This window comes from Podarcis gaigeae (assembly GCF_964106915.1).
Source record: "Podarcis gaigeae genome assembly, chromosome: 2".
NCBI lineage: Eukaryota > Metazoa > Chordata > Lepidosauria > Squamata > Lacertidae > Podarcis > Podarcis gaigeae.
Genome location: NC_139679.1, coordinates 123313256 through 123331554, shown reverse-complemented (window position 1 = coordinate 123331554; position 18299 = coordinate 123313256). Strand labels below are relative to the sequence as shown.

At 46.7% G+C, this 18299-nt stretch overlaps 1 protein-coding gene and 1 long non-coding RNA gene across 2 annotated transcripts in view; one reads left to right on the top strand and one right to left on the bottom strand.

The window, feature by feature from the left end:
* The window catches only part of LOC310838315, a 110729-nt gene extending 100963 nt beyond the window's left edge, over nucleotides 1-9766 (top strand). Inside the window, exon 2 of the long non-coding RNA XR_014560920.1 lies at nucleotides 8713-9766. This is a non-coding gene — a long non-coding RNA (uncharacterized lncRNA). The remainder of the gene's footprint in view (nucleotides 1-8712) is intronic.
* On the bottom strand, nucleotides 55-14636 carry LOC310837621 (uncharacterized protein). Its single transcript, XM_083724512.1, has 5 exons — nucleotides 14536-14636; nucleotides 9952-10075; nucleotides 8076-8637; nucleotides 4956-5091; nucleotides 55-1326 (listed from the first exon to the last, which is right to left on the bottom strand). Exons 3-5 carry the CDS (start codon nucleotides 8568-8570, stop codon nucleotides 404-406), a joined length of 1554 nt encoding a protein of 517 aa, XP_083580638.1. The 5' UTR covers nucleotides 8571-8637; nucleotides 9952-10075; nucleotides 14536-14636; the 3' UTR covers nucleotides 55-403.
* Nucleotides 14637-18299: the final 3663 nt, after the last annotated feature.

The following is an 18299-nucleotide window of genomic DNA, read 5'->3' as shown; positions in this document are numbered from 1 at the left end:
ATGTGTCTTAATATGCATCGCTCCAAGAAGGAACTACAGTTCAATGGACAGGAGTTGTTTTTGCGTCAAATGTGTATATTTTAATAGGAAAAATAGGCACAAAGGAAGCAGACTGACTAGTCAGCTTTCGCAAGTGATGACAGGACTCAGTAAGGCACATGAGAGATTTACACATCGGAAGCCGAAGAATAAGACGCCAACTCTTTGCTCGTGAAGGGAGCCTGGTCCATGAGCCTCAGGTACGATCTGCGTTAAAAGTTTGTTTCCTCACAGAGTATGCATACTGTACATTATACGTTCTGCTCTAGCTGAAGCTCTTTCTACACTCCCAAACATTTATTGGGGCAGGGGGGAAAGTGTGTTTGTGTGTGTGTCTCTCATGCAAATTATTCTGACTCTTATTTTAGCAATACTGTTCTTGTTTAATCACGGGAGTTATCGGCTGGTTTTCCTGTGCTAGTTCTCTGATGGGACATAAAATCGACACCCCGTCTGATGCCATTTCGACGCTCCAAGAGATGACGGGCCTTTCTTCTCCCCTGTGAATCCTCTGGTGTCGGTTCAGTTCCGCTTTTCTGAAGAAGCACTTTCCGCAATCCAAGCACTGGTAGGGTCTCTCGCCGGTGTGAACTCTCTGGTGAGAAGTGAGGGTCGCCCTCTGCCTGAAGTTCTGCCCACACTCCATACATTTGTACGGCTTCTCTCCCGTGTGGATTCTTTGGTGTCTGATAAGGTTCTGCTTGTCGCAAAAGCTCTTCCCACAGTCCGAGCAGTTGTAAGGTTTCTCTCCCGTGTGGATCCTCTGGTGGGAGGTAAGGTTCACCTTGTGGCTGAAGTTCTTCCCGCACTCCAAGCATTTATACGGCTTCTCCCCAGTGTGGGTCCTTTTGTGGCTGTTGAGGTGAGACCTGTCGTAAAATCTCTTGCCGCACTCGGAGCAGCTGTAGGGCTTGTCTCCCGTGTGGATTCTCTGATGCAACCTAAGGAGAGTGCTCTGGCTGAAGTTCTTTCCACACTCCATGCATTTGTACGGCTTCTCTTCCGTGTGAACTTTCCAGTGGCCGTTAACGTCTGATTTGTGACTGGTGTTTTTCACAAGTGCAGGGCAGGCATTCCTTCTTGTTCCTCTTGATTTTTCTGGCTGAACCACGATTTCACGAAAGTTTTCATCCTGGGAAGTGGCTGGTTCATCCAGCCACTTCTCCATCTGGTTTTCCTCCTGTTCTGTCGGTCCCTCGGGATTTCTGAAATTCTCTTCCATTTCTTGAAGCTTGCTTCTCTCACAGGGTCTGTTGTTGTTGTTGTTCTTACTGGGCCATCCGCCACCTGTTGGAACAGAAAGAGAGTCAAGAAAAGAGGCGAGAAGGAACGTTTGAGGCCAACCCAGTGGTGTGGCAAATTAATACATGTGTGGTTCTACTTCCTTGGCCCTGCCAAAGACTTCAGAAGAACCGCTAGGTTGGAAAAAAGATGAGGAAGACTGGGCAGCAATGTGGACAAAATCCCCATTCAAATTGGTTTCTGCTTCCATAAGGGAAATGGCACTCAAAATCTTGGATCCAACTGGATTCCTGCTGGAATCCAACTGTTACAGTGATGGCCACCAACTTGGTTGGCTTGAAAGGAGAATTAGACAAATTTATTGAGGGTGGGGCTACTGACGACTACAAGCCTCAAGGGCTATGTTGTAAACCTTCCTGTGGTCTCTCTTTTCCCCCACCTTTTTTTTGACAAAGTAATAATCCTAAATAAATAAGAATAAAAATGTGCACCCCACCACTGATACCATTCCATAGTAACTATCCAACTTCCCAAAATTTCAACACCTCTTGCGATGGTTTGACCCCTTTCTGTTTTAACAGTACAAATTCTACACACACCCTCCATATCTCCTCAAAATTATTTCTCCTGCATATTCTCTGTCTTACCTTAATGGCACACATTAATTTATGATTAATAGATATATCCCACACCTCTTTATACCATTCTTCCATTTTATATTCCGCTTGCCCCTTCCACTTCCTAGCTATCATAATTTGTGCAGCTGACAATAAACTTGTGAGCAAGTCCTTGATAGCCTGTATAACTGCCATCCCAATCGTAAATTGATAATAATGCTATCTCTGGTCTTTCGGTCAGCTTTAACCCAGTGATTTCTGTTATCTCCTTAAACACCCTTTGCCTAAAAGAATTGTTCATATTTACACCCCACCACATGTGAACATAATTGCCTGTTTCCTGGCATCCCCTCCAACATAACTCCAAATATTCCTTGTTTATTTGATTTGATCTAACTGGTGTTAAATACCATCTCCAAATTGGTCTCTTGATGAAGGACTGTATATAATTTAATAATCTGTGGCAATAATAATAATAATAATAATAATAGCCTGAGTAGCACGAGTTAGAAACAAAAGAGGAATATAAATGGGTAAAATTGATGGTAATTGCAGCCAGACAGGTTATAGTGAGTAACTGGGAAAATGCAGAAGAGCTAGGGTTGAACCAATGGAGAGAAAAATAGAAAAATATTATAATCTTAGAATATCTAAGTGTGAAGATACATACAATGAAAGGGTTTAAGGTCAATGAGAAGGAGGAGGATTGGTTTGAGAAGCTATTGAATTATCTGGGTAGGTTTGAACAATTTGGGGCAATTAAAATTTTAAAAATTAAAGAAGCCTTGTGGAGGGAGGAGTGTTAAGATATATAGAATTGTACATATGGTTGATTTGAATATGTTATCATTGATTATGTATACCCAATGTATCAGCCTCCTGGGGGTTTTCACTGTTTGTTTTCACTGTTTGTGTTTTGGCTGTTGGTAAAAAACTAAAAAATACAATAAAATAAAATAAAATAATATGCTCTGCCTACACAGTCGGAGGCAGCAATGCTTCTGAATAAGGTAAAAGACCCCTGGGCGGTTAAGTCCAGTCAAAGGAGACCATGGGTTGCAGCGCTCATCTCACTTTCAGGCCAAGGGATCCGGCGTTTGTCCACAGACAGTTTTCCGGGTCATGTGGTCAGCATGACTTAACCGCTACTGGTGCACGGAGGACTGTGCCAGAGCCGTTCACCTTCCCACCATAGCGATACCTATTTATCTACTTGCACTGGCATGCTTTTGAACTGCTAGGATGGCAGAAGTTAGGACAGAGCAACAGGAGCTCACCCCGTCGTGGGGATTCGAACCGCTGACCTTCCAATCAGCAAGCCCAAGAGGCTCAGTGGTTTAGAGCACAGTGCCACCCACGTCCCTAGGCTTCTGAATACTAGTTGCTGGAAATGACAGGAGCGTAAGCTTCTCCTCAAATCTTGCTTGTGAGTTTCCTACAGGCATGTGCTTGGCCACTGCAAGAATAGGATGCTGGACTAGATGGGCCATTGGCCTGATCCATGATAGCTCTCCTTATGTCCTGGAACCTATGGGTGGCCTGTCAGAAACATCTCAGCACAGGGAATGAAAACCCCAACCTAAAAGCCACCTACTCATTGAGAACATTCAGCTCTGACTGAGGACCACCAAGTACAGATTTTTCCTACTTGTGAAGACACTCCAAAATCCTGATAGGCCAGAAGATAATGGAGCAGGTCCAAAGATGCTCAATAGCAGCCCCTGCCACCCTCTGGCAAGGCCACAGACCTCCCCGGTGAAATCTTCACTTGCAGAAATGTTATAAAGGATTAAGTAAAAATAGATTGTTAATTGGTGAGAATGTGAAGTTACATTATATTAAGATAAATTATTAGGATAAAAACAAAGATGGAAAGGATTTGCTGAAATAGCTAATTGAACTAGAACACAAAAAAGGGAGGTGTGAGGAGGTCAAGGAAACAAGCAAATGAAAGATAAGTTATGGAAGGATTGATTTGTCTTTTTTTTAAATTGTTTTTATTTTTCTGTTTTTCTGTTCTTTTTTTCTTTCTTTATTTTTGTAATCTTCCAAAACCTCAATAAATATTATTTTTTTTAAAAAAAGAAATCTTCACTTGCAATAGAGAGCAAGAGTCCTTTCTGTTGGGGATAACTCACAGAAATTTCCAGGTGTCAAAAAAGACTATTTATGTATGCCACTACAGTGGCCCATGTTTCGTTGGCCCAAAAATGGAAAACGAGCAAAGTCCTAACTAAAGAAGAATGGCAAATTGATGGACTATGTGCAGCTTGCAGATTTAACATATAGAATAATAGAACAAGAAGAACATACGTTTAAAAAAGATTGGAAAATGTTTACTGGATATATGGGGGAAATTGTGTACACTTCAAAATGCTGGCAGCATTAAGATAAATTCAACAGTGTAGACAAGCTTTGATGGAAGTAATAATGGAATATTAAAATGGAATGTAAAATACGCAAGGATTTGTGGTATGTAAATTGAACCACAGAAAGAGAAGGGAAGTCATTGATTTGAGGTTGTTTAAATGAATATTCTAAAATGTAAAATAGAAAAACTTTATAAAAATTATATATACATATATATATATATAAGAAGTGAGAGCTGGACCATAAAGAAGGCTGATCGCCGAATAATTGATGTTTTTGAATTATGGTGTTGGAGGAGATTCTTGAGAGTCCCATGGACTGCAAGAAGAACAAACCTATCCATTCTTAAGGAAATCAGCCCTGAGTGCTCACTGGAAGGACAGATCGTGAAGCTGAGGCTCCAGTACTTTGGCCACCTCATGAGAAGAGAAGACTCCCTGGAAAAGACCCTGATGTTGGGAAAGATGGAGGGCACAAGGAGAAGGGGACGGCAGAGGACGAGATGGTAGGACAGTGTTCTCGAAGCTACCAGCATGAATTTGACCAAACTGCGGGAGGCAGTGGAAGACAGGAGGGCCTGGCGTGCTCTGGTCCATGGGGTCACAAAGAGGCGGACATGACTAAACGACTAAACAACAAATATATAAGAGAAGGAACTCATATTAACAACTCAGAGCAAAAACTTACCTAGCGAGGCTAGATTCCCAAAGTCCTCCACCAAGACTTCCCTGGGCAGGGCGTTTTGGCCTGGGTCCAGCAGTGCCCATTCTTCCTCTTCTTCCTTGGTGAAAGGCACAGGGACCTCTTCAAAGGACACAGGAACCTTGTAGAGGAAGAAAAATTCCCTATTAACATGAGAGCCCAAGAATAGCGTGAAATTTTTTACTCCTCTACTCCTCCAGTGTATTGCCCACAGCGACTGGAAGTACAGTGGACCCACTGGTTACAAATTTAATTTGTTTCGGGGGTCCGTGCGCACCCTGAAAAATCCGTAACCAGAGGCGCCGCTTCTGAGCGCACGCGCGGAGCAACAGATCGCTTCTGCACATGCGGCACAACCCGAAATAATACACTTCCGGGTTTGCCGCTTTCGCAACTCAAAGATTACGTATCTAGAGCAGTACGTAACCCAAGGGTCCACTGTACCATATTTTTCCATATACAGTGGACGCTCGGGTTGTGAATGTGATCCGTGCGGAAGGCAAATTCACAAGCCGCAGCATTTGCAACCTGAAGCGCCGCATCTGAGCACGCGCGGCACGCAATTAGGTGCATCTGCGCATGCGCAAAGCGCGGTTTAGTGCTTCTGCACATGCGCCGAGACCCGGAAGTAACCTGTTCCGGTACTTCCGGGTTTCGGCACGTCCGTAACCCGAAAACGCACAAGCTGAAGCGTCTGTAACCCAAGGTATGACTGTATAAGACTAGGTCTTTATAAAAAAAAAAAAACACTATCTGAAAAATTGGGGGGCACCTTATACACAGATAGTGCACAGTGGGGATGTGGGACTGACTGCTGCCGCGAGCCGGATATTGTCAGCGGCTATAGGGCATGTTATTGTTGGCTGCAGCAAGGGCTCGTGTTGATGGGCTGTAGTGCTGGCGATTGGCTGCTTCTGCTGGCATGGGAATAGGTGTATTTATCAACCTATTTATTTCCTGTAAAAAAAGCTCAACTACACGGGGGGGGGGGTGTGTAATACATGGAAAAATACGGTAGCTCTGCAGTGTTTGAGATGCGTGGAGGAGGGGAGGTCTTGCTAAGCTGTGATCCTGCCATTGCAGAGGGTTTGAATTGCTTTGGATTTCATCACCCGTTTATTTTATCGTGTTACTATCTTCCCTGGCGGGCTGTGCAAACCACTACACTAAATCCTGCTTTTTATAGGGAGGGGGCGCACTGGGTGTGCGATTATAGAAATAAAATGTGTATGGTGGCGGTGGGATAAGGTTGGGAACCACCAATAAAAATTGTTGAAATGAAGAAATGAAAATAAAACAATGGGGGGGGGGAGGGAGAGGGAGGGAGGTGTTGGTGTGTGAAGAGATTAGTGGGAGTGGGGATGTTTAGTTTTTAACGTTTGCTGTTTTATCATGTTTTGAATATTCCGTTGGGAGCTGCTCAGAGTGGCTGGGGAAACCCAGACAGATGGGCAGGGTATAAATAATAAATCATGATGGTGATGACGATGTCTGGCAATGCTGGATTAAACCCTTTGAAGGCCCCTAGGCAGTAAAAATCTTGCTTCCCACCCCCTCCAATGATGTAGGTTCCTGAGTCAAGGGAGTCGTGGGACCCATAGGCCGGTGCCAACTCTGCCTATTTGGTAATCCGGCCCTGGGCATTACTGAGGTTTGTGCATGATAGTAATAACAACAACAACAACAACAACAATAATAATAAATTTATTTATATCCTGCCCTGCCCAGCCGAAGCCGGGCTCAGAGCAGCTAACAATGGTAAAAATAACAGAGTTTACATAAAATCACAATCAATTAATTTAAATACATTCTAAAATCAATTCATTCTAAAATCAATTCAGAATCAAATTAATGGCAACCATTGGGCTAGAGTTCTATGAGGCTTATAGAAGGAGGGGGGGTCAGGCTGCGCCCTGACCAAAGGCCTGGTGGAACAGCTCTGTCTTGCAGGCCCTGTGGAAAGATGTCAAGTCCCACAGGACCCTAGTCTCTTGTGACAGAGCGTTCCACCAGATCGGGGCCACAGCCGAAAAAGCCCTGGCTCTGGTTGAGGCCAGCCTAACCTCTCTGTGACCTGGGACCTTCAGGATGTTTTTATTTGAAGACCCTAAGGTCCTCTGTGGGACATACCAGGAGAAGCGGTCCCATAGATATGAGGGTCCTAGGCTGTATAGGGCTTTAAAGGTTAAAGATGTGGGGGACTCCCTGGTCCTGAATTGGGCAACTGTGTCCCTGAAGGACCAGGTGTGCAGCCTAGGAGTCATTTTGGATTCACAGCTGTCCATGGAGGCACAGGTTAATTCTGTGTCCAGGGCAGCTGTCTACCAGCTCCACCTGCTACGCAGGCTGAGACCCTACCTGCCTGCGGACTGTCTCGCCAGAGTGGTGCATGCTCTAGTTATCTCCCGCTTGGACTACTGCAATACACTCTACGTGGGGCTACCTTTGAAGGTGACCCAGAAACTCCAATTAATCCAGAATGCGGCAGCTAGAATGGTGACTGGGAGTGGCCGCCGGGACCGCATAACACCGGTCCTGAGACATCTGCATTGGTTCCCAGTACGTTTCCGAGCACAATTCAAAGTGTTGGTGCTGACCTTTAAAGCCCTAAATGGCCTTGGTCCAGTATACCTGAAGGAGCGTCTCCACCATCGTTCTGCCCAGACACTGAGATCCAGGGCCGAGAGCCTTCTGGCGGTTCCCTCATTGCGAGAAGTGAGGTTAAAGGAAACCAGACAGAGGGCCTTCTCGGTAGTGGCACCTGTCCTGTAGAACGCCCTCCCATCAGATGTGAAGGAAATAAGCAGCTATCTTATCTTTAAAAGACATCTGAAGGCAGCCCTGTTTAGGGAAGTTTTTAATATTTGATGCTGCATTTTTTTTTTAACACTTGATTGGAAGCTGCCCAGAGTGGCTGGGGAGACTCAGCCAGATGGGCAGGGTATAAATAATAAATTTATTATTATTATTATTATTATTATTATTAGTAGTAGTAGTAGTAGTATTAGTATTATTAAAAGATTTAAAGGTTTGGAAAGGGGGAATCAGGAGGGCTGGCGAGCGAAGCAAGCACTTTCAACTCCGAGATCAGGATGAAATACTCACCTGTTCCTCCTCCTGCCTCTTCTCTTCCACCTGGCTCAGGAGGAAGCCTTCTGCCAGGGCCACCGCCTGGGAGCTGGTCTCCGCTCCGCACTCCCTGACCCAGTTCTCCATCTCCGGGGGGAGGATAGTCAGGAACTGCTCCAAGACCACCAGGTCCAGCATCTGGGCCTTGGTGAGCCTTTCCGGCTTCAACCACTGGCGGCAAAGGTCGTGGAGCTGGCTGCAGACCTCGCGGGGTCCCTCAGCCTCCTGGTAGCAGAAATGCTTGAAACGCTGGTATGGTCCCTTTGAGCAGATTGTGTCGCCGGCCAGGATCTCCTGCACGCTTCCTACCCAGAATTCCCCGCTGCCCCGGGCCTCCAAGGCGTGAGGGTCTCTTCCTGCCCCCTTCCCAGATTGGTCGCCTGCTTGGCTCTGCACGCTAAACTTTTCTTCGTGCTCAAGCGGAGCCCCGTACAACTCCAAAGGACTTCCTTGCTCCAGCTTCACTTTCATTCTTGCTCCTTCTCTGTCTCACAAGGTCAACGAGTTTCCTGGCAATTCAATTGATGCCTCTCTCTCTCTCTGAAGGAAAGGAAAAAGAAAAGAGAGACCCAAGAGCCACAGGACGCTGACATGTATTTTAATCTGTTTTTAGTTTCTCGTTTAATTCTTTTTGAAAGCTTTGCAAAAGTTTGTTTTTAACCGCTTTTAGTTTTATTGTTATTGGTATTTATTATTACTTATTGATAATTTTACTGGTTTTTTCTCTTTTTTTTACGATACGATAATCTTTATTGTCATTGTCCCATATGGAACGAAACTGAAAAATCTACACAAGACATTCAAAACCCAACAAGCCTGCTATCCCAGCTATCCCAACCTGGTTAGCCCCTAAAAACTTTTTTTCCTTTCAATCAAGTGTAAATATTAGGAAATAAACATATAAATGTTGCTTCCGCTGGTTTTTTATATTGTATTTTTATGTTGTGAACCGCCCTGAGATTTACGGATGGAGGGAGGTATAAAAATTTAATCAGTATTAATAATAAAAACAAATGTGTGAGACCGGTGGGTGCAAATAAAGCTTTCTGCTTGCTGTTCTCTCTGCCAAGGCTTTGCAAGCAGGAGTCTTTAGATCCTACACCCACTTCCAAAGTGACTTGATGGGGTGTACCATGTTCAGTGCCTCTCCGCCTATAAAGGTAAAAGTAAAGGGACCCCTGACCGTTAGGTCCAGTCGTGGCCGACTCTGGGGTTGCGGCGCTCATCTCGCTTTACTGGCCGAGGGAGCCAGCATACAGCTTCCGGGTCATGTGGCCAGCATGACTAAGCCGCTTCTGGCGAAACGAGAGCAGCGCACGGAAACGCCGTTTACCTTCCCGCCGGAGCGGTACCTATTTATCTACTTGCACTTTGACGTGCTTTCGAACTGCTAGGTTGGCAGGAGCAGGGACCGAGCAACGGGAGCTCACCCCGTCGCGGGGATTCGAACCGCCAACCTTCTGATCGGCAAGTCCTAGGCTCTGTGGTTTAACCCACAACAGCCCAGGAAAAAACTCTCCTCCAACTGGCTTCTTCCAGCTCTGCTAAATGGCACCCATTTAATGGGACGCTTTGGCGAGTGATCCTAAGGAGGGGCTTTTCTGCATTCAAACCACTTGCTCTGCCAACTGAGCTATGGATGCCATCCTCACTCCCGGCACAGAAAACTGAAGACTGGCTCACGCATGCAAAGCTGGAATCTCTAAGCAGAACCCCTTTACCAGACATTGACCTCCAGATATCTCCTGGTCCTCTTTCATCCCACCCACCATCAACCTCCCTCCATCCCCTGCCCCTGTGACAGAGGAAGGCAGCGGGGCAGGGAAAAGATCCTACAGGCTCCCCACTCAACTGTTGCTCTGGTCTCACAGATGAGAGTCTGCCGGATCGCTCCGCACTGGTGCTCAGACCACAAAAGGCTTCTGCTTCCGTCACAGCAACCAGCACCCTCTGCAGCCGAGGCTTCCCTGGTGAGCCTGTAAGAACAAGGAGGATGTTGTTCATGAGAGCAGCTTCCCCAAGTGCTGGATCACACCTGATATCGATCTAAGCCTGTATCCTGCAACCAGAAGCATGCAAGCAGTCCAGCTGCAAGGGTCTTCTGGCTCCACCTGGTACGCCAACTGAGACCCTACCTGCCCACGGACTGTCTTGCCAGAGTGATGCATGCTCTAGTTATCCCCACTTGGAATACTGCAATGCGCTCTATGTGGGGATCACCGCAGATGGTGACAGCAGTCACGAAATTAAAAGACGCCTGCTTTCTGGGAGAAAAGCAATGACAAACCTAGACTGCATCTTAAAAAGAAGACATCACCTTGCTGACAAAGCTCCGTATAGTTAAAACTATGGTTTTCCCAGTCGTGATGCATGGAAGTGAGAGCTGGAACATAAAGAAGGCTGATCGCCGAAGAATTGATGCTTATGAATTATGGTGCCGGAGGAGACTTTTGAGAGTCCCATGGACTGAAAGAAGATCAAACCTCTCCATTCGGAAGGAAATCAGCCCTGAGTGCTCACTGGAAGGACAGATCCTGAACCTACAGCTCCAATACTTTGGACACCTCATGAGAAGAGAAGACTCCCTGGAAAAGACCCTGATGTTGGGAAAGATGGAGGGCACAAGGAGAAGAGGACAAGATGGTGGGACAGTGTTCTCGAAGCTACGAACATGAGTTTGACCAAACTGCGGGAGGCAGTGGAAGACAGGGGTGCCTGGCGTGCTCTGGTCCATGGGGTCACGAAGAGTCGGACACGAATAAACGACTAAACAACAACAACCTTTGAAGGTGATTCAGAAACTACAATTAATCCAGAATGTGGCAACTAGACTGGTGACTGGGACTGGCTGCTGAGAGCATATAACACCAGTCCTGAAAGACCTACTTTGGCTCCCAGGACATTTCCGAGCACAAATCAAAGTGTTGGTGCTGACCTTCAAAGCCCTAAACGGCCTCAGTCCAGTATACCTGAAGGTGCGTCTCCACCCACATCACTCAACCCCAGACACTGAGGTTTTTTGCTGGTTCTCTCACTGCGAGAAGCGAAGTTACAGGGAACCAGGGACAGGGCCTTCTTGGTGGTGGTGCCCTCCGTGTGGAAAGCCCTCTCACCAGATGACAAGGAGATAAAGAGCGACACAATTTTTAGAAGACATCTGAAACCAGCCCTGTACAGAAAGGTTTTTAACGTTTGGTGTTTTATTATGCTTTTATATTTGTCGGAAGTTGCTCAGAGTGGCTGGGGAAACCGAGCCAGATATTATTATTATTATTATTATTAAGCAGTAAAAGAAAAATGGGTGCTCTGGAGCTGTTTTGGGTGTACGGCTGGTGAAAATGTTGGTTTTATTTTATTGAGGGAATGGCATTTGGGGGCGCCCTGATTCTGTATTGGGAAATGAAACAGCAGGAAAGGCTGGTCTAATGAGACAGGCACAAGAGACAGCCAATGGGATGAAGCACTGAGAGGAGAGCGAGCCAATCAGGAAGCGGCATCTGGTTCTGCCTGAACTAAGCCAGACCCATGACTGACTAAACTGGGTTGACGTTTCCTAGGCGCAACAAAACACATGATGCATATTTCATCCTGAAGTACCAACGATTTATGTGAAGAACCCTGGCAGTTTTAAAGCAGAGGTTGAACAGCCATCTGTCATGGGTGCTTCAGCTGAGATTCCTGCATCGCAGGGGGCTGGACTAGATGACCCCTGGGTCCCTTCCACCTCTACGGTTCTAAGGGTCTTTATAATATATCAGAAGAATCCTGAGGCAGCTGGCTCTGCCCAAACAGAGGCTCACCCAGCCCAAGCACCCTGTTCTCACAGTGGCAAAAGCTGTGTAACCATTATGGGATGCCCCACAAACCATCAGCACTCTCCCCTATTCAGAGTCCCAGGAACTGGGTTTTTCCGGAGGCGCAAGTTACAGCAACAGCCAAGGCGACATTTTCCCACCTTCGCCGCATCAAGCAGTTGGTCCCTTACCTTTCCAGCCCTGTCCTGGCCACAGTGATCCATGTGACGGTCATCTCCTGGCTTGACTACTGTAATTCGCTCTATGCGGGGCTGCCCTTGAAGCTGTCCCAGAAACTCCAGTGGGTACAGAATGCTGCAGTGAGGCTCCTCACGGAGTCTCTGCCATGGGAGCATATTCATCCAGTGCTTTACCAACTGCACTGGTTCCCAGTGGAGTACAGGGTCAGATTTAAGGTGCTGCTTTTGACCTTTAAAGCCCTTCACGGCCTAGGACCCTCGTACCTACGGGACCGCCTCTCCTGGTATGCCCCACGGAGAGCCTCAAGGTCCATAAATTGCAACACCCTAGTGGTCCCGGGCCCTAAGGAAGTTAGATTGGCTTCAATCAGAGCCAGGGCCTTTTCAACTCTGGCTCCGGCCTGGTGGAACGCTCTGCCTCATGAGACCAGGGCCCTGCAGGATCTGATTTCTTTCCGCAGGGCCTGTAAGACAGAGTTGTTCCACCTGGCCTTTGGCTTGGAGCCAATTTGATTCCCTCCCTCTCTTTTTTCTTTTCCTTCTCCTTCTGCGATGAGGCTACATTTTAATATTTTAATGTTTCAGCATTTTAATGTTGTATTTTTTAATTTTGTTTTTAAGTTGTAATCATTCAACTTGTTTTTATTATTGCTTGTAAGCCGCTCTGAGCCCGGCCTTGGCTGGGGAGGGCGGAGTATAAATAAAAATTATTATTATTATTATCCTGCCTGTTATAGAAGAGGGAGAACAAACCATTCAGGGCTTTCTGAGTTGCCACAAAACACTCTATGAATTCAGTACTTTGCAACCGGTGTGTTACTGGCTGCTCCACTGTCGGAGCTCATATGTCTCTGAATAAACACCAGTTTATTTTTATTTAATTTTTAAAAAATGCCAACTACTATAAATTAAAAAATAAATAAATGTGGTTTACATTCCTGGTACTCACTGTGAGAACAGGATTTTGGACTACGATCACCCCAACTTTGGCCCGATCCACCAGCCAATGGCCATGAAAAATGGGAGGCGTATCTCATAGCAGTTTGAAAGGCCACAGGTTGGCGACAAAGCATGTGCTTTGCATGCATTAAGTCCCGGGATTCAACCCCTGGGCAGCATCTCCAGGGTTTTTTGGGGGGGGGGGGGGCTTTACTTGAAACTCTGGAAAGCCGCTGCTACCAGTCCGTGCAGGCACTATTGAGCTAGATCATGGGTAGGCAAACTAAGGCCTTGGGGCCGAATCTGGCCCAACTGCTTTCTAAATCTGGCCCACAGACAGTCCAGGAATCAGTGCGTTTTTACATGAGTAGAATGTGCGCTTTTATTAAAAATGCATCCCTGGATTATTTGTGGGGCATAGGAATTTGTTCATTTTTTTGTTTTTCTAAATATAGTCCACCCCCCCATAAGGTCTGAGGGACAGTGGACCGGCCCCCTGCTGAAAAAGTTTGCTGACCCCTGAGCTAGATGGTCCAGTAGGTCTGACGCTGGCAGTTAAAGCATCCCAACTCCCCCCACCCTGATAAGTCGCAAGGGGACGTTACTCATCGGTCTAATTGCTATTATTATGAATGATAAAGAATAAAATTGCATCGTGACGCACAGCACGGTTGCACTCGTGGGGGGCTGGACTTGATGACTGCTGGCGTCCTTTTCCAACTCCAATAATGCACATTGCAACAATACTATTAACAATAATGCACATTGCAACAATACTATTAACAATGCAGAGCGTAATTTAACGAAGCAGAGGCTTATATAATGCAGACCGCTGTAGTAGTAATAAATAATAATAATAATAATAATAATAATAATAATAATAATGCAACGCAGGCGCTTTGCCAGTGACACCCCCCCACCCCGCGCCCCTTTCCACCTCTTTCCTGCCCCACACGGCCTCCTTTGCGTTCCCCAGATCCCGGGGGGCGGGGGCAAGACGTGGCCCACCTCGCCCCCATCTGTGGGCAGCAGCTGAGGTTCCCCGCCCCCAAAGATGCACCGACAATTTCTGGTTCGAAACCCGGGAGTGGAGGGTGGTCTCCCCAAACCCACAAAAATTGTGACACCCCCTCCAGCCCGCACCCCCCGCGGAGTCAAGAGATTGCATCAGACAAGAGGGAAGAACGGGATCCAATGAAGAGGGTGGACCTTTTCTTTCCCTGCCTGGACTGTTTATGATCATGATTATTATAGGAGAGGGGGAGGGGTGGGAGATCAAAGGGGTTCTCCTGCTGCGCCGCAATTGCAACCGTGTTGCGCGATTGCGCCACAAAAGGTCCAGCGGCAACCTCCCCTCCCCCTCCCCCCCCCACTTTGCCCTCGCCCCACTTCCCCCCCCCAGGACCTTCCCCGACCCCAAAAGGACCACCGTTCCTCCTCCGGCCCACCCCCTCCCCCACCCGCACGTCCCCCAGTTCCCCCCAGTTCTCCCATTTCACTCACCAGACCCCTCCCAACTTTCCCAAAAAGGGGGAGGAAGTGACCTTCCTGTCTCCGCTTCCTCCTCCTCCTCCTCTTCTTCCTCCTCGGTGCCTGTCTAGGAAAGCGCAGGCGACTTTCCCCCCCCCAACTTATTAACCCATTTTCTTCGCTCTCTCGCCCGAAGGAAGCAAACAAAAGAGGTTTTGCAAACCTCGCAGTTAGAATTGCAAACAGAATTGCAATTATTGCAAAAAAAAAAAAATTGCTAATCTCTCTCTCTCTCTCTACAGTATATATATTTATATCCCCATTTTTGCAATCATTGCAATTCCCTTTGCAATCCTAACTGAGAAAATCCCACTTTGCTAGATGAAGAGAAGCCCGGCAGAGGCGTGAGGAAAAAGCCTGCAAAAAATAGAAATAAAATAAAAATCCCTTTGCTTTTTTGTTGCTGTTTTTGTTTATGTTTTCCCAAGGGGAGAGTGCAAAGCTTACACCACTTTTGCTTCCTCCCTTTTTGTTTCTTGTGGAGAGTAACCCAACACAGGGTTAAGGAGGAAGAGAGAGCCGGGTGCCTAGAGAGGCCATGAAGCATCCACTTCCTGCCCCCCCCCCAGAGCCTCCCTTCTTCTATCTCCCCCACCACAACCAAAAAAATAAAAAAATATCTGCAAGGGAGCTGGTGAGTGCATTTTGGGTCCAGTATGCAAGGAGAAAAGACCAGACGCTGAAAGGAAGAGGAGAGGCGCATGCTGGGAGGGAAAGGGGGGGGGGTCGGGTCTCGTTTGCACCCCCTTCCACTTTTCCCCAAATTGAGGGGGGGCTTTTTGGCAGCAAACCTACACCGTGCAGCCCCTTTCCTTCCTCCTCTGCTATGAAGGTTCCCAGTTTGCATTTCCACCTGTTGCAGGAATTTATGTAAAGATTGAGGGGGGGGTTGCCCCTCCAGCAGATATATTAATAATAATAATAATAATAATAATAATAAATTTATATAAATAAATATAAATAAATTTCCCCAGCCACTCTGGGCAGCTTCCAACAGAATTTTAAAATACAATAGTCTATTAAACATTAAAAGCTTTCCTAAACATATCATACACACACACAAACCCCGGCTACCAAAGTCAGTGCAATCACTTTGGCAAATGTCCCCACAAAACACTTCATCACAGTTTTTCCTATCTCCATTCAAAGGGCCTCTGCTGCACATTACCAAATATAACAATTCGCTGATAAATGTATCTACTACTGGCTCACTGGGAAAACTCTTTAGAAAGTCATATAAAATCGCTCCAGTATGGAATTGTACCATTCCAACATTGTTCAGTTCAGGAAAGGAATGACTTACTGTAGCAGGAAACCCCCACCCCCACCCCAATCATTCTGTTTGTACAAACCACACACACTCACACTCACACACTACATACGCCACACTTCTGTTATAAATTCATAAGAAAATCAACCATACATCGGATTTGCACTGTTCCATTTTATTTTACTCCATGAAGGAAGGACTACAAAATGGGGAAGGTTTGATACAGGGCAGCCATAATCCCTTCACCATCCCAGCACATCTACAGGAGCCCTGCCCAGTTGCTCCTAGACAGAAGACAATCAAGATCACAAAGAACTTGCATATGGGAGTGGATTCAGCATGGACTGAAACAAAGGACTCTGATCAGATCTTCCCTCAGGGGGCAGGAAACTGCAAACTCCCCTTTGTCTCCTGGAAGTGACTCTTGGGGAGGGGGGAAAGGAGGAACCAGCCAGGTGACAAGACACTCAGGCTACCACCAACTCCTCCTTCAACCCCTCCTTCCTGTAATGTATGCATGATGTTTCTGGGGGTGGGCTAGACCTAGAGGAGGGGAATTTCAAAAGTTTTTATAAGGTCTTGCACACCATTTTTCTGTGTCTTTCCTCTCACCTGCAAGTGAGGGGAGCACCCTGTCGCGACAGTCTTTCTTCAATAAAGACCAAGCCTACAGGCTGCTGATTTGCTCCAATTTACTCTGGTTGGTGTCTTTACTTTTTGTCCAAGGGAGCCCTCAGATTTTTCCGGTAACATTACGAAGGGGGGAGTCTGGGGTGTGGGCAGCCATAATCCCTGAGACCTGGGATCACATAGACAGCAGCCTCTTGCACTAGCATCCTGGCAAATGGGTGCAGACAGGCCTTTATCCCATGGACAATGGCAAACCGTTCAGGAATGGATTAGGCCAGGGGTCAGCAATATTTTTCAGCCGTGGGTCAGTCCACCGTCCCTCAGACCATGTGGTGGGCTGGAGTATATTTGCGGGGGGCGGCGGCGGGGGGGGGGGAATGACCGAATTCCTATGCCCCACAAATAACCCAGAGATGCATTTTAAATAAAAGCACACATTCTACTCATGTAAAAACACCAGGCAGGCCCCACAAATAATCCAGAGATGCATTTTAAATAAAAGCACACATTCTACTCATGTAAAAACACCAGGCAGGCCCCACAAATAACCCAGAGATGCATTTTAAATGAAAGCACACATTCTACTCATGTAAAAACACCAGGCAGGCCCCACAAATAATCCAGAGATGCATTTTAAATGAAAGCACACATTCTACTCATGTAAAAACACCAGGCAGGCCCCACAAATAACCCAGAGATGCATTTTAAATGAAAGCACACATTCTGCTCATGTAAAAACACCAGGCAGGCCCCACAAATAACCCAGAGATGCATTTTAAATGAAAGCACACATTCTACTCATGTAAAAACACCAGGCAGGCCCCACAAGGCTTTTCTAAGCCTTTCCCAACTCTGGAAGGGATCAGACATGCACAGCCAAACTGATCAGGATTTAAAGCCCTCTCAATCAGCTGATAGGTGGGGGTGAACTCTGGTTGTTTTGGTTGTCTGAGCAGCCTATGTAGAACCATCATCATCATCATCAATTATTCATACCCTGCCCATCTGGCCGGGTTTCCTCAGCCACTCTGGGCAGCTCCCAACAGAATATTAAAAACATGATAAAACATCAAACATTAAAAACTTCCCTAAACAGGGCTGCCTTCAGATGTCTTCTGAAAGTCAGATACAGTGGTGCCTCGCAAGACAAAAAGAATCCATTCCGCGAGGCTCTTTGTCTTGCGGTTTTTTCGTCTTGCGAAGCAAGCCCATTAGCGGTTTAGCGGATTAGCGCTATTAGCGGCTTAGCAGATCAGCTGTTTAGCGGCTTAGCGGATCAGCTGATAAGCGGCTTAGCGGCTTAGAAAGGGGGGGGGAACCCTGCAAGAACTCGCAATACATTTTTGTCTTGCGAAGCAAGCCCATAGGAAATTCGTTTTGCGAAGCACCTCCAAAATGGAAAACCCTTTCGTCTAGCGGGTTTTCCGTCTTGCGAGGCGTTCGTCTTGCGGAGCACCACTGTATTTATTTCCTTGACATCTGATGGGAGTGCATTCCACAGGGCAGGTGCCACTACCGAAAAGGCCCTCTGCCTGGTTCCCTGTGACCTCACATCTCACAGTGAGGGAGCTGCCAGAAGGCCCTCGAAGCTGGACCTCAATGATGGGGATGGGAGGCGCTCCTTCAGGTATACTGGGCTGAGGCTGATATTACCCACCCAGCTGACCTTGGAGTCTCCCTGCCTCTCTCCCCATGAATTTGTCTTAAATCGTCTTTTAAAGCTCCTGCAGAAAGACACAAGTTTTGGTGAGCATCTCTGATTCCTTGTGTCTCCTAACCAGAAGATCCTACTGAAGACACATCAACCATCCATTTCTATACCATTAAACCATAACAA